This window comes from Arvicola amphibius, chromosome 4 (genome assembly GCF_903992535.2).
Source record: "Arvicola amphibius chromosome 4, mArvAmp1.2, whole genome shotgun sequence".
NCBI lineage: Eukaryota > Metazoa > Chordata > Mammalia > Rodentia > Cricetidae > Arvicola > Arvicola amphibius.
Genome location: NC_052050.1, coordinates 38,871,683 through 38,896,987, shown reverse-complemented (window position 1 = coordinate 38,896,987; position 25,305 = coordinate 38,871,683). Strand labels below are relative to the sequence as shown.

Here is a 25,305-nt window from a genome sequence, read left to right as displayed (position 1 = left end):
CTACGTCATGTTTCTGGTTCTCTCTGTGGGTTGCTGGTGCCAGAGCCAGGCACTCCCGTGAAGGCTCCCAACACTTCCCACCCTTTAGCACGTTATTTATGTACTTGTCTGGCCTCCCTGTTAGCCAGCAAATTCCTTTAGGGCGGACTCTACCTTCTGCAGCCCTCTGTCCCAGCGGTTCCCAGCAGGGTCTCTGAAGAGCTGAGCTGGATAAATATTTATTTGGTGAATGTCTGTGAGAGTTGGCTCCAAACCCTACTATTTCATAAGGCATTGAGGCCAGCTGCTCCATGAAATCTCAGCCACTCCCTGTCCGTAGCAAGGCCACTATCGATGAGGAATTAGAGACAGCAAACCAGCCTTGGCAGAGTAGAGAGGAAGCACAGAGAGGTGGGTGCCCACGTCTCAGAGAACAGGACCTAGCCCATCCCTGAGGAGGAAGAAAGGAAAGCCCCATTGTGGAGGATGCCTGTCCGTAAGAAGTCGAGCGCAAGTGAAGCCCGGGAGGTGGAATGTGTGGAACACAGCTTAGCAGATGGAAGAGCTAGCAAGTGTGAGGCACAGAGGCCTGAGAAAGATGGGTGGGGTTGCTTGGGAGTGTGGGTTGGGAAAGGCGAGGTTACAGAAAGAGGGGACAGGAGAAGGTAAGGACAGATGCTGCACGGTGCTGAGAGACTAGGGGGGCATTTGGGAATGTTGATGGGCCACAGAAAGTCAGCACCTTGGCTGAGCAGACAGAGCTGCCATGAGGCGGAAGTCCTGTGAGATCCCAACAGGGGGGATTTCTTCTTCCTCTCTGGACCCATCTTTGCCTAGGGTCGGTGCTACCCACAGTGGGCTGGGCCCTCCCTCACGGATCGTCAGAGGACAGTTAGTCCCCCTTCCAGGTCCTCTAGAGATTCTTTGCTTTTCTTGGTGCACACACCTGGGCTTTCTGTCTCAGGCATCATGTTTTACAGCTTCTGGTGACCTGGTCCAAGCTGCAGGCTACGCCAGACTCTTGGAAAATGATGAGCTTAGAACTGAGGCAGGTTCATTTGTATGCAAGGAAGCCACTAATGACACCCACCTGGGGAAATGGTTGATGGGCATTCACTCCAGCTGTGTGTCCTGGGCACCCCCTCCTAGCCTCTCTGAACTTCATTTCTTTCATTGACAAAACAAAGGACACCATTGTTCTCCCCAGGGGTTATGGTGAGGGCCAGTGACAGGGCCCAATGCCTAGCACTTCAGATGCAGCTCTGAAGGTTAATTAGATCCTCATGCGCCCTACCCCTAAACAGATAGGGCCCTGCTGCTTGCTGTAGTCTTCTTCTCTGCTCAGCCCTCATCAACAGGCTTGGGGGGATGACTTGTCTCCCCAGCTCTCCCTAGAGCTTCCCTGCCAAGCCCCACCCCCTTACTCCAGCAGATATGCCAGCATGCAATCTCTCTGTCTCTGTCTCTCTCTGTCTCTGTTTCTCTCTCTGTCTCTGTCTACACACACACACACACACACACACACACACACACACACACCTTTCCTTTCCATTTCTGTTGTTTGGGGCTAATTGTTTATTAGGAGATGCATGCAGGCGGCCCACGCTGGTGGGGGGCTCAGCTTGCTCCGCTATAATTAGGATAATGCACATTAGTCATTTAGTGTAACTCGGCGCTGCGCCCTCCCCTGCCCTCCCCCGCAGACTCAGTTCCAGCCTAGGCCTGCAACTTTGCACAGGTACTGGCCTCCTTCTCAGTCCTCCCCAGCCCTCCTCCTGCCCTGGCTCCCTTCCTCCCTCTCCTCACAGTGGCGACTGTGCTCACCCTCCCTCCCTCCCCCAGGCCTTCCCTCCAGCCTCCTCTCAATCTGTCTTAGTTCAGGTCTCTTTCCCTCCCCAGACCCTGCCTCTCCCGCTGGGTTAGGTAGGTGGATTCCAGAGCAAGCCAGAATTCTGCAGGGGATGGTCTCAAGCCCTCCCTTGTCCTGTCCCTCCCACACTGCCCTCCTCGCTGCTATATGCAGCTCCTTCCTGGCTGGCTGGCGAAGGCAGGTCTTTGTCTTCAAGGCCCTTTAGTGCTCTGTCCCTGTGGTTGCCTTCACCCCTGTGCTCCTTGCCTTTTGTCCACTTGACATGAGCCTAGACTTGTCTAGGAAGAAGGGGTCTCAGTTGAGGAATTGCCTCCATCAGATTGGCCTGTAGGCACATTTGTGGGGGGCATTTTCTTGATTAATGATTGATGTAGGGGGTCCAGTGATGTCCCTGGATGGGTGGGTCCTGTATTGGATTTAGAAAGCTGGCTGAGCAAGCCAGCAAGTAGTGTTTTCTCTTGGCCTCTGCTTCAGTTCCTGCCTCCAGGTTCCTGCCTTGGTTTCCTCTGATGATGGACTTCAACCAGAGAGGCAAAATGAACCTTTTCCTCCCCAAGCTGCTTTTGGTCATGGTATTTTATTAGAGCCATAGACACCCAAGCTAAGACACTCACCATCTTCACCAGTCACTAATGCTCACTTCAAACCCTAGAAGCCTTGCCCTGCAAGAGGCTCTTATCTGTGGAGGTCATGATGAGGTCTCAAATAGTGATGGTTGAACAGGGAGCTTTCCATGCCGTGGATGCTGGCCTGGACAGGGGCTGCAGATAGTAGAGACACTTAGGAACAAAGGGCTAGCACCAGAGTCTGAAGGATCTCTTTCATCTCTAGATGTACACCCACTAACTGACCCCAGGCCCTTGACCCCACTTCCTCCATCCCTGCCCACCCACCCCCATCACAGAAGGGTCCTCACAGGGGAGGTGGTGACTACTGGGCCTTCCACAATAGCAGCTCCAGGGCCTGAGCTGCTGAGCTGGAAGCACAAAGCCTCTTGGTCTTCACAGGCCTCTCGAGGCAACCCTGGGGTCACAGATGCAGATGGACCAGCAGACAGAGGCTCTCGACACACAGGCAGGCATAGGGAGACAAAGAGTCACTGAACTGGCAAGGGAAGGCTGTCTCCCTGCAGCTCATCTCGTCCCCTGCTCAGACTTCTCTCCCCTAGGCCTGAGCCTCTGGGATCCCTGTAGCCCGGGGCCAGCAGCCTGGGTTGTACCTTCTCTAAGCCACAGGCACTCAGATCCCATTGCAGCTTTGCCTTCTCGCCTTCCGTATCTCCACCCCTTCATGAAAGTTTCTCCCAGAATCCCACTACAGCGGAGACTAGCAGGGACTAGCCAACTCCCAGACCAGAGAGAGAGCCTTTCAGCCTGGTGGCGAGGTTCTGGGCTGGCACGCAGAGACCCAGGGAGCTCTGGATCTGATACTGTGGTGGCTGTGTACTGTGAGCAGGCTGTACTCACTCACGGGGCCTCGGGTTCCCTGAATCAGCATCAGCTAGCTGTGGCTGCAGAAGCTTTGTGGGCCCCTGGTTGCCTGCCCTGGGGTACCTGCTGCTCTTCCTGACTCTCGGATGCAGTCCCCCTGCACTGTCCGGGCTGCTCCAGTGGCCTTCGTTCTAAGGAGCTGCAGCTGTCTCGATGGTGGAGGGTTGTGGCTAGCAAGCAAAAGGAGGAGCTAGTTCAGGATGGGTGAGCCGAGAGAGGGGATGCAGGGAGCCTGGCAGAGGTACTGAGACATGCACATACATGTTACCAGGCACAGCCTTCTCACTAAGACCACCTCACTCATTTATTCATTCACTCATTCATACAGTGCTCCATTCAGCAGGAAACTGGTACCAGACTATGTGCTAGTTGCCAGGAATCAAGAGAACAGCTGGGCCTACCCAAAGTAGGAAACAAACCCCACTGTCAGCAAAGGAGCACTAGTATTGGGGTTCCACGTGGGAAGGAGGACAGTCAGTAACTGGGTCTTGGAGGACCCTGGGGCACTGACCCGTGAGGCCATGTGGGGATGCAGTTAACGGTGGTGATGATCACATTTAGGCATCAGCCGGGCTGGGGACATCGTGTGGGCAGTCCTTCATTAGACTCTTAGAGGCATCCCCTGGAAGAAGGTGCTGTTCTCACTCCATTTTACTGAGCAGGAGGGGACCCGAGGTGGAGTGCAGAGCCCATACTCAGGGCCACACAGCGGATAATGGCTGAGCCTGATGGCCACAGCCTTCATGGCCTGTGTCTTCTTCTTGATGCCCTTTCAGTAAAAAGAAGGGAGCGCCCAAACAGACATAGAGGTGGGGCCCCTGAAAAGGTTAACACAACAGAGAAGGGGACCTGTCCTGCATCCTACCCACAGGGCATTCACTGAAGCCTTGGCTTCTGTCCAGCATAGGGTAGGGGAGTAGTGGGTGCCAGTCTTTGGGGCTGCTTCAGCATCTAGGGATACAGGGAGGTTACTGAAGCATCTGGGAGCTCCGGGCTGCTGGAAGCTTCTCCTCTCTTCTTCCCCCATCTACCCCCGTCTGCTGTGGGAACCAGCCTGTCGCTGGTTAGAAGCATCCTGGAGCACTTAGAAACATCCAGAAGCAACCCCATGCTGGTCACTGGGTGGGTCAGCAAAGCTGGAGCTACTTGGTTCCCGGCTTAAGCAGAGGACCTTCACTCCAGACACGAGGAGACTCTGCCTGGGAGGAGGAGGAGAAGGCCCAACTACCAATGCTTTGTCCCTTTTAGATGCATTTTGTCCAGAACAGACCTCCCTGGCTCACCGTGTGACACAGGGCAGGGATTTACTTCTCCTGTGCTGGGAGGTTGAGGCCCAGAGAGTACAGGGGCTCTGACATGGGTCACATAGCAGGCCACTGGTAGGACCTCCTGGCTGGCTTCTGGGGCCCCAAGAGCTGGTACTCCTCCCAGTCTCTGTGTTTCTTGGGACCCTGCATTATGCGCCTGTCACCTCTTAACTTCTCCCATTTAACTTAAGAGAAATTGACAGGATACTTCCCATTAGCCAAACAGTGTTCTAAGTACTGAGGAAACCATGTCAGCGTTTCCCTCCCCTTGAGCTAAATGACCGATGAGTGTTGGTAAAGAAACACAGGAAGAAATGAACACGTGACACCAACTCCATCCCTGAGGACACCAATTTACCTACAATGACTTTGTGAACTAGACCGTGACTCTGATTTTACAGGTGTAAGAAATGGAGGCTCAGAGAAGTTAAGCAACCTGTGAAAGGTCACCCAGCTAGACATGTCAGAGCTGTCACTTAAATAGGAGTTTGTGCAACAGCAAAGCCCCACAGGTTTTCTTCCTTTTCAACAGTCCTTTATTTTTATTCTCAGAACAGCCTCTACCACTTTTCTTCCTTTAAAAAGGCATTTATTGTTTTCAATTTTATAAGCCATACATGTTCATTGTAGACAACTGAGAAATACATAAAAGGATGAAATAAAAAATTGACAGTCACCCAAACTCCCCCCCCATCCCAAGATAACACCATTAGCATCCTGATGCATCCTCTCCCGGGCTGGGCTGCATCTGCACACATTGTTCCCTGGTGCTTGGCAGCCCTTCTCAGTGCACCTTCTCCGAGTCCCTCCCCTTTGCACACGTCATCAGCACCCGATCAGGTATTCATTTGCATATATTTGCATTTTTAACCCAGTTCTCCTTTCAGACATTTTAAGTTGTCTCTTGTTTACTTGGCTCATGACTGCAAAGCCAATTTCTATACTAATCCTCCATCGTGTTCCTGCTTATTAGTCTCCCGAGGGAGGGTTTGCTGAGGAAAAGATGTGAAGGGTTTCAAATCCTTTAAAATATTTTGTGTGTGTGTGTGTGTGTGTGTGTGTGTGTGTGTGTGTGTGTGTGTGTGTGATATGGAGGATTGAACCCAGGGCCTTGCGTGTACCAAGCTGGGCTGTGAGTGGCATCCCCAGTCCCTTGATGACACCTTTGAGGCCAGGAGTGTTTGCTAGGCAGTAGGCAGTTGCCTGACACACCGGGCCCAGGCCCTTTGTTTGATCCCGAGCCCTGGTGGCGGCAGGGACAGTGCACCCGGTGTGAACTTGCTTCCTAGACAGTTTGCGTGGTTGGCGCTGTTGCTGTGGGGCCAGGGAACACCCTGCGTCTTCAATACTTGCAAACAGTGGATGTCGTTTGTTTATTATCTAAATGAGCTTTCTCTGAAGCAAGGTTTCCCCCATGGCAGTCTGCCCCACAGGGACACTGGTTGCCATATTATTCAATTTCCTTTTCCCTGCTGGGATATAGGTCACGGAGGTCAGAAAACAGCATTCTAAGCCAGACCCACTGCTCAGCCCAAGGAGAGCAGGCCTGGACTCACTCTTCCCTGGGACAGAGCCCTCTTCCATGCCAGCTTTAACTTCCTCCACAGCGTAGGGTTGGATAGTTGGTGGCAGGATGCCCCCTGAACATGGATGACGTGACATGGCCCCTAGGAAACCCATCACCGGCCTTAGTCATACTTCTTGTCCCCTCTTGTTTGTTCATCCACCCATGCCTGTACCCACCCACAGGTCCAATGAACAGGCTTCCTCTGGCACTGGTAGTCCAGGCACTGCCATGGGCTCTGGGTGTTTGTCATCATAAAATGTCATCATTGCTGCTCTTCGGCCATGAGAATCTGCCCCTTTGGTGCCCTCACCCTCTTCCAATTAAACTTCTGTGATGCTAACTACCTGTATCCAGGGTTCAGGTGGACATAGAAATCTGGAACTAACTCCTGTGGGATCCCAACTGTGTCGGCCTGCCTGGTTCTCAAGGCCCTATCTGCTCTTCTTCATTCCAGCTTCGAAGCAGGAACTGAAGGGTCCCCAGACAACAACCTTCTGTGTGACCCACATGCCTGTGGGTGTGCGTGTACACACACACACACACACACACACACACATACACACACACATCACAGCCATCTCCTAGCACACAGACCAACACCCATGAGCACAGCTGGGCTCCATTGCCTCAAACTCACCAAAGCTAATGACACTTTTTTTTTCTAATTTGAAAGTGATTAGTTTTAATTTAGGGACAATTAGAGGTAGAGGCAGGAGGCATCTGATCCTGATTAGATGCAGGGAGGTGGCCAGTGCCCCCAGCCCTGAGCCTCCAGGGAGATTTATTTCTGCATTCAATAAAGAGGAGAGGACTAGCCTCTGCACCCAGTCATCGACCATATGTCTAAGGCCTGTCTGAAATGCCGAGGGCGGGAACTCTGTCCACCCACCTCCTCCTTGCATGCGTCCCTAGCATCATAAAGGCGTATGACTGCCATTTGTCCAGCATCTACTGGGAGCCTCACTGTACCACACAAAGCCAGTCCGGCCCCTGGCTGTCATATCCCAGCTCAGATGGAAAGGCAGATACAACAAAACGCAGGCTGGCAGGTCTAATGGCAGAAGTGGTTTGAGGGGCCTCCATACAGACCAGCTGAGGTGATCCAGCATCCTCCCATCCCAGGACAATAATCACTGAGTAACTAATGTGGGAGCTCTTTGATGGTCTGCTTGATACTGGCTCCAGAACTGGAGCTGCTCAGAGAGATCAGAGGCGAGAAGAGCTTCAGGGGCTGGGGATTGCCAACACCTGAGGGAAATGCCTCATTCCCAGCTGCCCAGCCCACGGGCAAGCCGTCCCGTGTGTCCTGGTAGATTGGATGCCCTTCCTGCAGGACATTGCTCATTCCTTCATCTTCCCAATGGTGGGGAGGATCGACCTGGTCCCGCCCTTACAGGAAGGGTTTCTGGCTAGGCATAACCTGGAAGGCGTTGGGATGGTCCCCTGAGTGTCCATCACTATCCCACATGCAAAAGATGGACAGTACCAGCAAGTTTCCTTCCTCTGTCACACTTACACAATCACGTACTGGAAGAAACGGAGGCTGTGAAGGGGCAGGAGCAGCCCGTTCTCAAGTAATGATTTTCCAGGAACACCAGGATAAGGTGTAGCAGGTGGGTGGCTTGGGCACCTGAGACATGTCATCTCGCAGTTCTAAGAGCAGACAACAGAGGTGGTGTGGGTGGAATCTATTGCAGTGAGAGCCTCTTCCTACTGGTCCCTCGTGTCTCCTGTCATCTTGCCTCTGGGTATACCTGTCTGCTGTCCCCTTATGAAGACATCTTGTCACACTGGGCCCGCAGCTTCCCAATACCTGCCGGGCCTCTTTAGAGACCTTATCTGAAAACAGCTACATGCTGAGATCTTGGTTGTCTGAACTAGGAGGACATAGTCCAGCTCCTGACACACATCAGAGGACAAAAAAGACAGAATCCTCTTGTGCAGGAGGTGCTAACAAGAAAAAGAGACCCAGGCACCAAAATGTGGCCAGAGGCACAAAGGCAAAGCCAGGCACTGTAGCTTAAACTGAAGAGCCAGGTGACCTTAGAGCCTAGGGTCATGCCAGTGAAGTTCAATGGGCAGCTTGTTTGAGGGGGTGGAGGGAACTGAGCAGGCACGGGTGAGATTCTACATGTGCATGCATGCATAAGGCAGGGGGCATGCGTAGGCTTCCAGGCCAGTCTGTAGGTTGTCATGCAGGTCATCGACAGCTGCTGTGTGTGAGTCTGCCAAAGCTGATCCCAGCTGTCCTTACCCCTCTGTCTTACCCGTCAGGCGCCTCTCACTCTCCTGCCACTGACATTCCCAGACCTCCATCTTGGTGTGGATCTTCAGACACTACCCCACATCTGTCTGTCTTCAGCAACCTTCCAAAGCACATTCAGGGGTGCAAATGTATGTAATCCCAGAACTCGGGAGTCTGAGACAGAATCATCCCAAGTTCAAAGTCAGACTGGGTTACATAGTAAGACCCTGTCTTAAATACACCAGAGAGAGGCAGGGGAGACAGAGACAGACAAAGAGAGAAACTGAGACTTCCAGGTGTTTCTTCTCCCTAGGAGGTCTTGCTCCATGAAGTCCAGTGTTTACAGCTCTCTGCAAAGTTTCAGGGTGTGTGTGTATGTGTGTGTGTGTGTGTGTGTGTGTGTGTCAGTCAGTGTCAGCACTTACACTCAGGAGGCACATGTTCACTAGCTCTGAAACCATGGCCTCTGAGTGACCTCTACTGACTCCATCAGCCCTACTTCCTGTACTTTGCAGCCACCCAAGAAAACGTCCAGAGCCTCCCCTATTTCCCAAAGGAAACCAGGGCCTCTAGAGGCCAGGCAGCTTCCTTTTGACTGAAGACGCAGGATCCAAGGCAGAGGCCAACCCTCTTCCACCACAGAGGAGAGCCAGCAGGATACAGTGACTCAGAATCTCTCTTAGAGGGGGTGGGGGATGCGGGTGACAGGGGCTGCTGTGGGTCACCATGCCACAAACAGGAAAGGGTGCAGTGCTCTGATCAGCTTGAATGTTGGCTGTTTGCTTAGGGCAGGCACTCCCTTTCAGAAGCTTAGTGTCCTTATCTATAAGGTCAGGGAAAGAGGCTAAGAGCCACTAAGAGCCAGAGTCAGAAGCCTCCCCCATCTGGGACCCATCTAGGCTCCATCCAGGCTTCTCTGGAGACCTCACCAAGGAGAAAATTACCACTCAGAGAAATTCATTTTCTCAGTGAAAACTGGCTGAGGGTCTGCTATGTGTCGGCCATGTCCTAAGTGCTTTACTAATACAGGACACTTGTTGCTGTCATTGTCCTGGGGGAGCAAAGTTCTGGTGGACAGAAGAAACCCCAGCTTCCTGCACAGTCCACCAAGTGAGTTGAGTGGCAGTCTTATGAGGGAACTATATCGAGAAAGGCTCTCCTCTAGCTGTCTGTGCTTGGGATGTAACTCCATTGGTAGAGCATCTGCTTAGCATGCAGGAAGCCTTGGATTCAATGCTCACTACCTCAAAAAAAAATCTGCTGCAATCCCAGCACTACTGAAGACGAGGCAGGAAAGTCAAAAGTTCAGGTCATCTTCTGCTACATAGCAAGTTTGAGGCCATCCAGGGCTACATGAGACCCCACCTTCAAAGAAGGGGAGGAGAGAAAGAAAGGGAGGGAAGAGCCTAGGATGACTGCAGAGGTGGAGCTGATTCGATGGTCACTCAGGAAAGATACCCCTGACCAAAGATGGATGCTGTGTGACAAAACTTTCCCTCGACCCCACACAGGGATCCCATGACAGACCAACGTATAGATAACAGAGTCCAACTTGGTGAACCAGTGGCTTTTATTGGAGTTACTTACAGGAATATGGGTGAGGGGTTACTTGCAGGAGCAGGAATGACTCAAAGGCAGCTGCATTACCAGAGCTCACCCCAGCACCCGTGGCGGCTCACCTGGCTGGGAACCTGGAGCCCGGTGCACAGCCTGCAGGCAGCTCTGCGTGTTGGAGAGTGTCCTTTCTGGGTGACTCTGGTCTAAACCTCTTCAGGGCAGCTCTGTGGCAGCTCGGCTGGTCCCAGCTTCTCTCAGGCAGCTGCCCTGGTCTGAGTCAATGTAGCTCTTTTGAATCTTCTTTGAGAGATCAGCTTGTCTGAGTCTTAGCAGCACAGCTTCCTCTCCCCCCCCCCCCCAAGAGGGCCTCTCAACTTTTATTGTTTGCTCTGTCCAGGATGGACCTAGAGAATCTGGTCAGATTCAGGGAGTTCTTGAAGCTGGTTGTTTTCAAGTTGTTTACCTCCCTGCTTAAGCTCCCCTGCAGGATGGAGTGTTTTGATCTCTGGACAAATTGTTACACAAATGTCTATAAGAGGCAGAAAGCGTGCTATCAGGGAAGAGGGCTCCAGGGAATAGCCCATGCTAGCCCAGGGCCCCTGGCAGCTCTGCCCTGCAACCCCCCTCCCCAGGGAGGCCCCAAAGGGTGCCTCAGATTCATGGGACACAGAAGGTGATTTGGAAGATTTGATAGTTTGAGTCTGCCAGGCTGGTCTTACCCAGGAGACAGAGGAGCTGTCCCCATCTCTTCCTTCACTTCCATTAGAACCCAGTGCCCTTTGGGTGGCCTCCACTCCCAGGCTGCCTCCAAAGGTTCCAGATGGTCAGCCATGAAGAGAGTAAAGGGGGCAAATGGAGTGAAGTGCCACTTAGCAGCCTCCAGGAGGGAGGCTCACGGGACTGTTGGCTAGGGCAGGGCCACGTCAGGGTTTTGACCTCCCACCCTGCCTGGCTCTCCCTGTCTGCATTCAGAACACAGCCCACTGACTGTTGCTGCTACTCCAAGCCAGAGGACAAACACGGTGTAACTCCACCTCAGCCACAGTCTTCACAGCCCCTTCACAGATAGCCGAGACCCCACTCTCCTGAGGCCGCTCTTCCCCGCTCTCAGGATCCCTGTGAGGATTGCGGCTGTCCTCACAGGGTGAGGTGGCAACAGAGGCTAGAAGTAGGAAGCCATCTGTACTGGGAAAAGCCTTGGCCAGTATCAGCTCACTGGCCTCCTGCTGCTCTCAGAGCTGACTGGCTGGTGCCCTGACACCTTGTTTCCACAGGGCTTAGAGGCCAGCCCTGAAGCTGCTCTGCTCGAGGGGGCCAGGTCAAGGTTCTCTACATCGCCACAAACTCCTCCATGAGCCCATCTTAGCTACTTGCTCTCCTCCATTTCAGTGCTTGCCAGGACTTGTAAGGAGCGGCAGGAATGAATAGCTAAGGCTGTTGGAGCCCTGGGAGCAGAGGAGGGCAGCCTGGTGGAGATATTCTTGGCTTCCAGGGACCAATGGTGCCCCTGGGTGACCCTGTGGGCTACTGGAGAGAAGACAAGTGAGATCAAGTGCCCCTCATACCACAGTGGATTCTGGGACCTAGCAAGGGCCCTTTGCTCTCGGGTTTTATTTTCCAGTTTGTTTTGAGTTGGTGTCCCTATGTAGCCCAAGCTAACCTCAAGCCATCCTCCTGCCTCAACTTCCTATGTGCTGGGATTATAGCCAGCACATCAGATTTAGTTACCTTAGCTTTTCTTTTTCTATTTTCATATGTGTGTGTCTGTATATGATATCCATGTGTATATATGCATGCTTGCATTGTACAAGCACATGTGTAAGAGTTGCTCCTGCACATGTGTGCACCTGTGTGCGGAGGCCAAAGGTTGGTGTTGGAAATCAACCTTGGTCACTCTTCCACCTATTCACTGAGGTGGGGTCTCTCAGTCAAACCCACAACTCCCCTGTAAGGTTCGTCTCACTAGCAAGCTTGCTCTGAGGGTCCCATCCACCCCTTCCAAGGCTGAAGTTGGAATTCCAAGGTGTCTTGGTCTGCCCACTGAGCATTCGCATGGGTTCTGAGGATTCGAACTCTGGCCTTCATTATTGCATAGGAAGCACTTTAGCCACCGAGCCACCTCCCTAGCCTTACCTTAGCTTTGAATTAGGAAATTAAACTGCAGGTTTTAAGTAGGTTAGAGACACTGGAGCCTCAAGAGCAGACTTCACAGCTTTTGTGAGGAATTGGTAGGTATATTTTTGAATCTGGCAAAGTCTAAATGACATTGATGGAATCACGGGTATGGGTAAACTGTATGGAATGCCACGTACTGACTGGGGTCTCCACTGCCTGACAACGGATGGAGGGTCTGCGGTCATTCATGGCAGAGTGCTTGGACTGGCTAAAGGCTCCCTGGAGGCCAGGCCCCATAAGGCTTAGATGAGAGCACCCCTCTGAGAAGGAAGTTTCCCAGGGTGGAGGCTGCATCCCGGAGGGATTCCTGGAGAAGGTGGCACTGAGGCTACAGCCTGCTTGTATAAGGAGAGAACTGGAGGGAAGAGCAGATCATGAACAAGAAGAGGCAGTAAGGGAGAAGGGTAACAGTGAGGTGCCCCATTACAAGCTGGGGCTAGGAAAGAGCACTAGGGCCAAGGGGCCCCGGATGCCACATGTCAAAGACATTGAATTTCTCAGTAAGGTGCCCGGTGTGCTCGGTGGGCTGGGGTTTTCCTGTGAGAGCAGGCAAGAGAATCTTCAATACCTGAAAAGATTTGCATCGTGTTGCATAAATTCCATTTAAAAAAATGTAATTCACAAACACGAATGGCATACAGCACCTGGCTGGGCGTTAGCACCACTTTGATTTGGGTTGAAGGGATAAGTTCAGAAAGCTTACAGGAAAACACAAAGTAGACTTCCAACCATAGGCCTTCGTCTGCAGACCTTCCTTGTTCCAGGACTTGAGCTGGGAAGTCCCATCTGTGCCCAGGAGAAAGGGGGAAAGTCAGAAGGGGTAAGGGGACTGCAGCTCAGGACACAACTGTGATCAAGACAAAAATCATCAGAACCTGTTAGCTTTCTTGATGGCTCGGGGGAGGAGCCGCATTTAGGATTAGGAGACTGAGGACAAAGTCCTCCAGTTACATAGTGTGTGGTGAAGGGACTTGAGATAACAGGGGCTCCTGGGATCCTACACCATTTGGGAGGGGGCAGGTTTGAATTTTCTCCTGAGATTTACGGTGACAAGTCCCTTCACCTCCAATCTTTCATCTGTAAGATGTAAGTGATTGAGTGTATAGAGATCACGGTGCCACTCCTAAAATTGATGTGGAGATCAAATACTTTAAAAGGTGCCAAGTGCCAAATGCCAGCCCACTGTACAGTGACAAAGATCACCTAAGTCAACCCTCTGGTGCGGGAGCAGGGCATGAGCAGTAATCTTACTTTGTGCACAGAACTTTGGCAGGTGAGGCAGCAACCATTTACTCATTTTGCAGTGTTTTTTTTGGGGGGGGGCTTATGCCACAGCTCGCAGTTGTTGAAGTCAGTTCTCTCCTTCCACCATGTGGATTCAGGAGATGCAACGCTGGTTGTCAGACAGGACAGAAAGTGCCTTTACCCACTGAGCCAACATAGAAACCCATTATTTTGTAGGTTTTCAGGATACCAGTGGATACAACCCCACTGAAGGCTCTCTGGGGAGATGGGATGGGTGAATTAGTGGGGGGTTGTGGGATGAATAGTGCCATGAGGTCCCCAGAGGCCTCTTCTGACCATTCCGGACCTCTGTGCTTTTTGTCCATAGTCGCCAGCCGCTCCCACCCAGCCAGCCCCAGTCCCCCAGGATCGCAAGCCAGCCCTGTGCTACCGGTTAGCTACCGCCTGTCGCACACGCGGCTGGCCTTCTTCCTGAAGGAGGCGCGGCCCCTGCCGCCAGCCACAATCAACGGCTCCCTGCAGCGCTCAGAGCCCTTCGTGGTGTTCCAGACCAAGGAGCTGCCGGTTCTCAACGTGTCCCTGGGACCCTTCAGCACCAGCCAAGTGGTGGTGCGGGAACTTCTGCAGCCATCCAGCACCCTGGACATCCCCGAGCGCCTGACGGTCAACTGGAAAGTACGCGCTTTCATCGTGCGCGCCCGCGTGCCCGTCTCGCAGCCCGTGGCACAGGTGCTTTTCTATGTGGCCGGTCGCGACTGGGACGACTTCGGAGTCACCGAGCGGCTGCCCTGTGTCCGCCTGCACGCCTTCCGGGACGCACGTGAGGTGCGGAGCTCGTGTCGCCTGGGCGGGGCCTTAGCCACCTGCTTGGTGCGCGCCGAACTGCCCCTGGCCTGGTTCGGACCCCCGGCTCCGGCTGCTCCGCCCAGTGCCCGCCGCAAGTCCCCCGACGGACTGGAGCCCGAGGCGACGGCCGAGAGCCAGCAGGTAGAACTCTACTATACGCTGCACGCCCCCGATGCAGCGGGCGGCTGCGGGAGCGCGCGGCGCGGGCCTGGGCCCGGAGCAGCCGCGCGTGCCGAAACCCCCACGCAGCACCCGCTGCTGCGCATTGGTAGCATCAGCTTGTTTCGGCCACCGCCGCGTAGGGCCGTTCAGGAGCATAGGCTGGACAGCAACTTGATGATCCGCCTGCCCGACAGGCCACTCAGGCCTGGTGAGGTACTCAGCATCCTTCTCTACCTGGCACCCAACTCCTCCTCCGCTGCCAGCCCCAGCGTGGAGCACTTCACACTCAGGTAAGGTACCTGGGAATGGGAGAGGCTTCCTAGCCCAGATGAAGTGCATCTCTGACCCTTCAGGGCCTCAACATCTTCATCCTGTCTCCTCCAGATTCACCTCACTAGAGCAGCTACATCTCTGAGCCTGTTGGTCCTTATGTTCAATGCAACCACAATTTCTTTTTTTTAATTATATTTTTTTTGTTTGGTTTTGTATGAGTGAAGCCTGCCTGGTATTGCCCTCTTGTGATGGTTAGAGGGCAACTCTCAGGAGTTGGTTTTCTCTGTCCATCATGTGGATACCAGGGATCAAACTCAACTCAGGCTTGGTGACTAAGGCCTCTACTTGCTGAGCCATATTCCAAGTTCCCCACCACAGCTTCTTTCTCTTTCTCTGTGTCTCGTAAAGAAAAGATTTGCAGTGGGCATAGATAGGAGCCTTTTTACAAGCATGGATGAAGAAGGGCAGGATCAGGGCTAGGAAGGTGTTCAAGCACAAGCTGGGGCAGCTCACCCGAATTTCACAGATGAATCCAGGACATGAAGAAGTAAGGATGATTGGTCCTTTCTGCACAGAGCACACCCACTCCCAGATGCCTTGATCATATCCCACCCTCACTTGACATTGTATTTTTTTTTTTTTTTTTTTAGTAGGAAATCACGGTTTGAGTCAGGGCGGGGATTCTGAAGACATTAGATTGGTCCCACCAAGATGCTTCTTTACAAACACACAACATGTCTAGGAACTGAATTTCCCCATCAGCCTTGCAGCTTCTCTCAAGACTCCCTCCTCTGAGCACACGCCCACAAAGCTCACAGATTCCCAGAGAGTGTCTACCTGATTCGGTGGTGACGGAGACTTGCATGTGAATGAGTTTTCCCAGCCATCCTGGGCTGCATTAACAGTAGTAGAGCATGTCCATGTAGGGAGGCGCTCATCAGCCTGCTTTTAGGAGCAGTAATTAAGGCCCAGGCAAAGCTTGTTTACTGCGGGATGCACCTCACACATATCCAGAGGGGGGTGATGAGGCTGTGAGCTCCTCCAAAACCATGGTAAAAAGCAATGGGCAGGGCTGGAGCTGTAGACTCAGAGGAGACCTCCACCTCTTTGCTCTCTGAAGCGTTGTCACGGTGAAGATGGGGGATGTTGTTCTTTCTTGCCCCAGCAGAACTCAGGGCTGCTGTGTCTCATGTCAATAAGAATGTGGTTTTAAGGCTGGGAAAGTAGCTCAGTCCTTGTCTAGTATGCATGAAGCCTGGGTTTCATCCCCAGCACCTATAAACTGGGTGACACATTGCATACCCATAACCCTAGGGCTCTAGAGGTGGAGGAAGAAGGATTTTCAGAAGTTCAGAGTCACCCATGACTACGTAGAAAGTTGAGAGTCAGCTTGGGCTACATAAGGTCCTGTCTTTATAAAAGGCAGGGAGGTGTGTTCTCTGAGCTGCTGTGAGTTCTAATGGGCTTACTGAGAAAACCTGAGGGTGTATAGAGGTTGTCGTGTTACTAATGTATGGAGAGACCGAGTAAGGGATAGGCTAGGGCCAAGACAGAAGGGATGACAGTGTCCAAAGTTGAAGCTTCAGAACCGATCACCCACCCAAATGTTAAATGTAGATCCCATGGTAATTCAGATCACTTGCTTCCCCGGTCCCCAGCTCCAACCTAGGGCTGGTAACCAAATGAGCAAGCTTTGCTTTAAAGTCTGCCTTTTCTTCTTCACTTTTGCTCCAGAGTGAAGGCCAAGAAGGGTGTGACCCTCCTAGGCACCAAGTCTCGAAGTGGCCAGTGGCGTGTGACCTCAGAGCTGCTGACTGGGGCGAAGCATTCAACAGCCACTGTGGATGTAGCCTGGGCCCAGGGTACACCCCTTCCTCCCTGGTGAGTTTCACTTCTGCAGAGCAGGCACCTGGGGACTGGGGTAACTAACCTCCCTGGAGAAAGATGGAGTCACAGAGTGCTGGTGGGAGTCAATTTCCAAGAATCAGAAATGGGATTCTGGGGTTAGGGTACTCTGGTGGGCTGAGGAGAGGAGCTAAGGGCTGCAGAGCCCTGCCCTTCATCCTCCGTCTCCCCCACTCCTGTCTGCTTTGCAGGGAGGGTCAGGGACCCCTGGAGATCTTGCAGCTCGACTTCGAGATGGAGAACTTCACCAGCCAGTCTGTAAAGCGGAGGATCATGTGGCACATTGATTACCGAGGCCACAGTGCCCTGCCCGACCTGGAGCGGGTTGTCACTGAGCTGACGGTCATCCAGAGGGATGTGCAAGCCATCCTGCCCCTGGCCATGGTAAGCAGGCCTCGACCAAGCACCCCAGCCCAGCCCATGAGTTCCCATGTGTGTAGTGGGACCGGGCAGGGCTGAGCGCGTGTACATGTGGATGGAGGGAAGAAGGACCACTTCACTTCTGAGCTCTGTTCCTGGCGAAATCACCATAGAAGGACTCTCTGAAAGGGGGCTGCTTAGGGGAGCTCTTGTAGAAAGTGGTTGTCCCAGTAAGGTTTTGGAAGCCATCAGAAAGGAAGCACTCATTCCCACCTAAGATGAAGAGAGGAGTGCGCTCTGGAAGGACCCAGCTCCTGTAGGAGAAGGCACATGGAGAGGAATATGGGTGGTTTGCTTAGAGAGGCAGTGGATGTAGCCAACATAGTGGGATGGAGGGCTGGTGGCTCACCCAGAGCGCTGTGACCAGCCAGGAGGGTGTGTTGATGTCACTCTGAGAGCTTTGGCTCAAGGGATGGGATGGATGTTCCCGGAAAGCAGGGACAGCTTCTGCAACCGTCCGTCTGGGCTGGTCATCTGAGGAGCCGGGGGTTGGGCAGAGGCAGACCCTTGCTCTCACGTGCCACTTCCCCAGAGGAAGTGGATATCTGAGGAGTGGCAGCAGTGGGTGACAGGCATGTCTCTGGGGAAACGCACTCAGCAGAGCTTCTCCCACCCCTGCCTCCCTGCAGGACACAGAGATCATCAACACTGCCATACTGACAGGCCGGACTGTGGCCATTCCCGTCAAGGTCATCGCCATTGAGGTGTCTGGCCTTGTCCTTGATGTTTCTGCCCTGGTGGAGTGCCAGTCTGACAATGAGGACATCATCAAGGTGGGTCTTGGGGGGGAGAAAAGCCCCCAAACCCTTCCAGGTCATCCTTGAAGATGGCATGTATCTATCTGCCCTGCTGTGGACCAGCTGCTGCCTCTCCTCTGCCATCCTAAGCAGCACCCCAGCTCAGTCCTGTATGTGTGGGTATCCCCATATAGACTCAGATTCCCTCTCCTAGTCCAGAGGACCACTCCATCCATACCTAGTGACTGTCCTGGCAGAGTAATCGAGTAAGACAGTATCCAAAAGGGGACAGGTAGTGTCGACAATGTAACTCCAACTCAGCAAGTCACTATTGAGCTCTGTATAAGACTCAAATAAGCCAGAAAGGTAAAAAGATTTGCCCTGCAACCTGGGCAGGAAAGGAACAAGGTGGAGAAACTGGAGCTAGGGAGGGCAGCTTCAGGAATAGAGACTCCAACATGCCCCAGCACCTAAAACTTCCCATGACGCTCCCAACTGTGGCTCCCTCCTACCCCCAGATGCTCTCCAGAGACCAGATTCACCTGCTCCCAAGAATCTACATGTAGTGCTTTCTCAGGCACATTTCCCCATCCTGTGAGGGCTGAGACACCAGCAGGACTCAGAGGATTCTAAATGAACTGCTATACATCTCTGTGAAATGTGACTTTTTTTTAATGGAGGCTGAGCCAACCAATGGTTGGAATCCCCTGCCTTCCAGGATGGGAGAGATTTCCTGCTTTCCTCCACCCCACCTCTAAGAAGATACAAGGAGCAAACGGCCAAGGGTTTGGCATGGTCCAGGGATCCATACGTACGGATGAGACATTTCTTAGTTACTGTTCTATTGCTGTGCTAACATACCGTGACCAAGGCAACTTATAGACAAGTTTATTGGGAGAGTCTTAGTTTTTAATTGCCATGACAAAACACAATAACCAGGGAAACTTATAAAAGAAAGCATTTAATTTGGGGCTAAGTTTGCAAAAGGTTAGGTCCGTGACCACCACAGTTATAAGTATGGCAACAAGCAGTCAGGCATGATGCCGTGGCAGTGGCTGAAAGCCTACATATGACCCAAAGCAGGAAGGCAGAGAGAGCACACTGGGAAGGGTGTGACCTTTTAACACTGCAAAGCCCACCTCAGTGACACACCTCCTCCAGCAAGACCACACCTCCTAATCCTTCCCAAGCAGTGCCACTGGGGACTATGAGCCTGTAGGGGCCATTCTCATTCAAACCACCATAAGGTGTACTCTAGCACCCCCATCACTGCAGAGGCTTTGGGATGTGGACAGCTCAGTGGCCACATGATAACTTCTCCAAGACTCACAGAGGTGCCCCAAAGTATATTCCAGCAGGAGTGTCCAGGTGCGTGCGTGCGTGCGTGCGTGCGTGTGTGTGTCTGTGTGTGTGTGTGTGTGTGTGTGTAGTGTGTACATGGGATCCACTCAAGGTGTGTCAGGTGTCTGCATGGATACCCAAAGCACACTCAGACACCTGCACCTACCCTGAAGCCTTGGCGGTGGCCCCCTGGGATGGATTGAGCACTGCTTCCAGCAACATATCCTCAGTAGGCACATGGGTTCCATGAGGGAGCCTCTGGGCATAGTGTAGTTAGCCTTGTGGGCACACATTTACATATTCAGTGGCCACCATCCACCCACCTGCACTCGGGCTTCTCTGATCCTGCTCCTACATACCTGCCAGGAACAGCCCTTCATTTGAAATTAACGAGCTGCCTACTCGCCTAGCAAGCCATGCTACTGTGGCATGGAGGAGGCAGGGACCTGTTCCTTACTCCAGCTCTCCGTTCCACGTAGTCAAACACTCACTGTGGGGTAGAGAAGACCATCTGGCAGACACCCAGAGCCCTCGGTACTCTGAGCTAGAGAGCAGCCCTGGGAAGCCTCTCCCCAAGCACTTCCTCTCCAGCAGCCTTGCTGGCACTGTAGTCAGACCAAGTACCCTGAACTGCCTGGCAGGACCTGGAAGGCAAGCCATACCCATGCTATATGTTCCTGCCCTTCCCCAGGTTTCCAGCAGCTGTGACTATGTGTTTGTGAGTGGGAAGGAGTCTCGAGGGTCCATGAACGCCAGAGTCACCTTCCGCTACGATGTCCTCAGTGCCCCCCTGGAAATGACAGTCTGGGTCCCCAAGCTACCTCTGCACATCGAGCTCTCCGATGCTCGCCTCAGCCAAGTGAAGGGATGGAGGGTACCTATCCTTTCGGACCGAAGGTACAGCCCCAGCACATAGTGTATACGTGGGACAGTAGTCTGATCTGCACGCTTATAAGGCCTTTGGTGGACCCTGTCTGCGGGCTGTGGTGCAAACAGCATGCTTGTATTGAGCAGCCGCTGTGTACTGGGCACTGACAGGTATTTGAAATGTGAAAAGAGTGTGACTAGCCAGGCTGTCAGTCCATCGGGGTGGGAAGACATCCCAGAGCATGGTGGGAAACTCTGTGGGCAGGAAATGAAAGGGCGTGAAAGAGGGAGTCCCTCTTTATCCAAAAATAAAGCCAGGCTTCCTGGAAAAGCTGATTCTTGAGCTAAGTCTTAAAGGACAAGTGGACAGGGCTCAGCTGGGGATCCATAGGTTCCAGGGGACTGGACACATCCTTGAACACAGTGGCACATAACTGCACCTGTGTCCCCCAGCCAGGGATACCCACAAAAATAGCACACACACTATATCCGTTGCCTCAGCTGGGCACCGAGGGCAGACTCCTAGGTCCATAGGGACAGATTCACCACAATGCATAGGTCTTCACAAGCTCCCTGGCCAAGATGCTGGACCTCAGTGCCCACCTGTGGGCCACGTACATGTTTATTTACCATGCTCCACCCACCCATTGGAGCTTCCCAAGTGGAGCCCAACAGGGCTCTGTGGGCAGCCAGGGCTATGGAGAGGAATAGGGAGGGAAGGGAGAGCTGGTCCAGGTTCAGAGCTGTGGTGGCTCCAACAGCAGAGAGAGTAGCAGAGCCCCTCCAGGCAGAATGCGCCCTTCCATTGCTGGGGCTTTTGCTAACATGCAGCCTCTGCTTCAGGGCTGGGGCACAGCCTGGGACTCTGCTTTGCCAACCAGAGCAGTAGCCATACTGCTTTCTTTGAGTGCTAAGGTTGTAGGAAGCTCTTTGGTTTAAACCCTGGTTTTGTCATTTACTAGTAGTGCATCTTACACTACTTATTCAACGTCTCTGACTCATTTTTTTTTCTCCTCCGTGAAATGGGCAGTATTGACTGAATAGCAGTGAGAATTAAATTCTTTAACACAGGTAAAAAGGGACTTCCATGTGAATGGTTGTCTTAGTTGGTTAGTTCTAACAAAGCACTAGCAAGCTTACTCTACTGCACACCCCCTGCCAGGGAATCTCCTGGTTTTAGCATCCTTTTCCAATGGTGTAGGCTGAGGATTTCCTTAAGCCATTAAGTCCAGGTTCCCTTTTGCTTGATGCCCTACTTTTTTTCTCTCTCTCTTTTTCATTCTCTTGGTCTATCTAAGCAGCAAGAGGGGACTTAGGGTGTGATTCATGCAATAGAATGCTTGCTGAGCATGCATGAAGCCCCGGGTTCAACCCTCCACACAAAACCAGGTGTGGCAGTGAATGCCTGCACAATCCTGAAAGTTGAGGTAAAAGTATCAGGAAGTTCAAGAGAGACCTGGCCTGAGCTGTGAGGCCCCGCCTTTCGAAAAAGGCAAATAAATAGAAGCACCAAGAAGAAACTGGCTTCATCTCTACTCTTTGCTCTGAGTCTCCTCGGTTAAACGTCAAACGTGATCCCTTATCATTCATGTTCCACACATGACCATATAACATGTCAGCCGAGCTTGTGACAAGGATTCCTCCTTGCTAGCGTCTAAGGCTCAGCACAGTGTCATGTGCATGCTCAGTCCTGAGGAAGAGGCCATTGTCACTGTATGGATGGGATACCAGCTGTTGGCAGCCATGGGTTGGGAAGGCGAAAGAAGGAACCTCTCCAGGCGAGAGAGGCTGGGATAGCTGGCTCCATACACAGTCAGAGAGGGGACATGCAAAGACTCGCAGAGAGAAGGAGGTGTAGCACAATTACAAGGGGAGAGATGTGTCAGAGCCAGAGAGTGCTCCCTCAGTCCTGATATTGGCATTCCCCAGGTCAGCTCGGGAGAGCGAAGATGAGGAGGAGGAAGAAGAAGAACGGAGACAGAGTGCCAGCCGAGGCTGCACTCTGCAATACCAGCATGCCACCCTGCAGGTCTTCACCCAGTTTCACACGACGTCCTCCGAGGGCACCGACCAGGTGGTCACCATGCTGGGCCCTGACTGGCTGGTGGAGGTCACGGACCTGGTCAGTGACTTCATGCGGGTGGGTGACCCCCGAGTGGCTCACTTGGTGGACAGCAGCACACTGGCAGGACTGGAGCCAGGCACCACCCCCTTCAAGGTAGGAAAGGGCTCTGTCCAGGCACAAAGTGGTAGACCTGGGAACCTGGGTTACCCACAGGTAGAGAACTCGGGTGAACTCGGGACCTTCACTTCCGAAAGCCACCGCAGTGACCCCCGAGAAACTCTTTCCTCTCCCTGCGGTTGCACCTTCTAAGACCAAGGCTCTTTTTTCACATCTTGGCGAAGTTCTCAGGCAAGCCTCAGCAGCCATCAGAGCCCTCTGGACAGGGGTAGAGACATTGGAACTGGATCAGGGACTGTAGGCATGGAAGGAAAATCACACTGCTGAGTCACTGGAAGGAAACTATGGGTGGTCTAAGAATTCAGCTCTTGCCTTCCTGACAGTTGGGTGGCCAAGTAGAAATTAGCTGTCCAGGAGCTTGTAAATGACCACAGCTTACAGAAGTATTTTGTTTATAAAACAACTGATCCTACAGTTCAACCACCAGTTCCTGTTCACCTGTGTCTGCATTTCTGCTTGGCCCCTGGGAGCCCCCGACTCTCCATGTTCCTCCTTACAGACCTAGGGGAGAGCAGGCGTCCTGTCCTCTCTCACCCTTCTCCCCAGCAGTGCTGGGAGTTCCCTGTGGGTGTGGTCCCTGAGCAAGGCAGCTGCTTCCCAGGTATCCCCCACCACCATTTGTTCTGTCATAGGTTGTGTCCCCTCTGACCGAGGCTGTGCTGGGGGAGACGCTACTCACAGTGACAGAGGAGAAGGTCAGTATCACACAGCTGCAGGCCCAGGTGGTGGCCAGTCTCGCTCTGTCCCTGCGACCCAGCCCTGGGAGCAGCCACACCATCTTGGCCACCACAGCTGCACAGCCCACCCTCAGCTTCGCCAAGCAGGTAACTGACTCCCTGAAACCACCCCCACTCCCAGCCAGCATGTGAGGTGTAGAATGGGACCTGGACCACCCTGGCCATCCATCCATCTTCAGACGAGGCCTTTAGATATATAGGGAGCTCTGCACCTTATCATCCAGTCCTTTACAGGGGCGGGCAGGGCTCCAGTGTCCCTGTCAAGGGTCCCCTACTGGATTCTCAGTGAGCGCTCTCATCTCCTCCTCCAAGCTCCTCTCTGGTTGAGTCTGTAGTGCACCAATACTTACGGAGTTTAGGTATCGGCTATAGGATAAAGATGGAAAGATGATGGATGGTGTTAGGCCATAGGGGTCCCTTGTCCCTTAATTGTTGATCCAGTTTCCTCTCTTTTCTCTGGGCTTCATTAGCCAAGGGTCAGACATAGAGAGCTGGTTATCTCGACGGCTGATGAGGGAAGCCCAGCCAGGAACTCACCTTCAGGTCAAAAGAAGAAGGGGGGAATGTTCAGGGTGGTAGATGAGACCTCGCCTTGTACCTCAGAAGTGGTCTTGAGTTCTACCTAGTACCTAGCATTTCGGGTGCTGAGCCAGGCAGAGCTGGTACCTATCAGAGAAGATGCTAAGACCGGCCCTGACTTCTGTCCCCTCTCCACTTTCAGGAAGCCCTGCTGAGTCTGTGGCTCTCCTACAGTGATGGAACCACAGCCCCGCTCTCTTTATACAGTCCCCGGGACTACGGGCTTTTGGTGAGCAGCCTGGATGAGCGGGTAGCCACTGTGACCCAAGACAAGGCTTTCCCACTGGTGGTGGCTGAGGCAGAGGGCTCAGGAGATCTGCTTCGTGCAGAGCTCACCATCTCAGAGAGCTGCCAGAAAACCAAGCGTAAGAGTGTGCTGGCTATTACTCCCGTGGGCCTGCGAATACACTTTGGGCGGGATGAGGAGGATCCCACATACGACTACCCGGGGCCCAGCCAGCCCGGGCCTGGTGGGGGCGAGGACGAGGCCCGAGGAGCTGGTCCACCAGGCACTGCCATCCCCGCTGGCGAGATCCCTGGATTGGGCACTTCTGGCCCGGTGCCACTCACAGAGGACTACCTACCGCTGCCCACGGGCTTCCTGCAGATGCCCCGGGGGCTGACGGACCTAGAGATTGGTATGTACGCACTTCTGGGGGTCTTCTGCCTCGCCATCCTTGTCTTCCTCATCAACTGCATCGTGTTCGTACTGCGATACCGGCACAAGCGAATCCCTCCCGAGGGTCAGACCAGCATGGACCACTCGCACCACTGGGTGTTCTTGGGCAATGGGCAGCCACTGCGGGTGCAAGGTGAGCTGTCGCCACCTGCAGGGAGCGCCCTGGAAACCGTGCCTGCCTGCTGCCACGGTGATCACCACAGCAGTGGCAGTTCGCAGACCAGCGTCCAGAGCCAAGTGCACGGCCGTGGGGACGGCTCCTCTGGGGGCTCGGCCAGGGACCAGACAGAGGACCCTGCTAGCTCGCCCACCTCCAAGCGCAAGAGGGTCAAGTTCACGACCTTCACCACTCTTCCCTCAGAGGAGCTGGCCTATGACTCGGTGCCTGCTGGCGAAGAGGATGAGGAGGACGAAGAGGACCTGGGTTGGGGTTGTCCAGATGTGACCGGAACCACGCGGCCCACTCCACCCCCGGACCTGCACAATTACATGCGCAGAATCAAAGACATTGCATAGTGGTGGCCTGGATTGGCAGGATATCCCCACACACGCAGTAGCCTCTGGCTGGGAGTCAGCCAGGACCCCCAGCTCACAGGGACTTGGGGCAGCTGAATGGATTTTATAGTTCCTGCCATTGCAGCTTTGGTCTGACCGGATGTGGCCAGGCCCACCTTGATCTTCTGCCCCCTACAGGTGGAAGACTCCTTCCAAACCCAGCGTGGAACGGGGAGACATTTCGGCCCTGTTCACCCTTTCCAAACCTCATTCCATCTTAGACATCCCCCACTGCCCCAAGATTGAGGCTCCAAGGCCAAACTTGGGGCCAGGTGGGCCCACACTGTGCCCTGCCATGCCTCTCACGTCCCCAATGGTGCCCCCTGTGCAGGGGACCCGAGTGGGGTCTTGTGTCACAGGCTGCACAAAGACTTTTCTTAAACCAATATTCAGGGATTTCTGTCCTGCAGGGTGGGAAGTGGCGGCTGCCTGCCTTGCCAAGGATCTTGCTGCAGACAGAACATGGGGTATTTGGGGGATAGTTGTGATGTCTGCTGGTTTCTGGGTTTCTCCCAAGCCTGGAGCTG

At 53.4% G+C, this 25,305-nt stretch overlaps 1 protein-coding gene across 1 annotated transcript; it reads left to right on the top strand.

Moving 5' to 3' along the window:
• Positions 1-8,354: 8,354 nt before the first annotated feature.
• Tmem132e (transmembrane protein 132E) lies at positions 8,355-25,295 on the top strand. Its single transcript, XM_042054875.1, has 14 exons — positions 8,355-8,599; positions 9,488-9,568; positions 10,413-10,688; positions 11,827-11,881; positions 12,459-12,711; positions 12,955-13,010; positions 13,652-14,733; positions 16,451-16,597; positions 16,813-17,005; positions 17,671-17,814; positions 19,811-20,016; positions 21,916-22,204; positions 22,861-23,052; positions 23,687-25,295. The coding sequence occupies exons 1-14, from the start codon at positions 8,355-8,357 to the stop codon at positions 24,737-24,739; spliced, it is 4,272 nt and encodes a 1,423-aa protein (XP_041910809.1). The 3' UTR covers positions 24,740-25,295.
• Positions 25,296-25,305: the final 10 nt, after the last annotated feature.

What these genes read in the sequence shown, in the direction of transcription:
- Tmem132e (XM_042054875.1), top strand. Translation starts at nt 8,355, where the DNA reads ATGCATAAGGCAGGGGGCATGCGTAGGCTTCCAGGCCAGTCTGTAGGT. An exon ending in AGATTCATGGGACACAGAAG is followed by an intron (nt 10,689 to 11,826) that starts GTGATTTGGAAG and finishes GCATTGTACAAG; the next exon opens with CACATGTGTAAGAGTTGCTC. An exon ending in GTGGAGCACTTCACACTCAG is followed by an intron (nt 14,734 to 16,450) that starts GTAAGGTACCTG and finishes CTTTTGCTCCAG; the next exon opens with AGTGAAGGCCAAGAAGGGTG.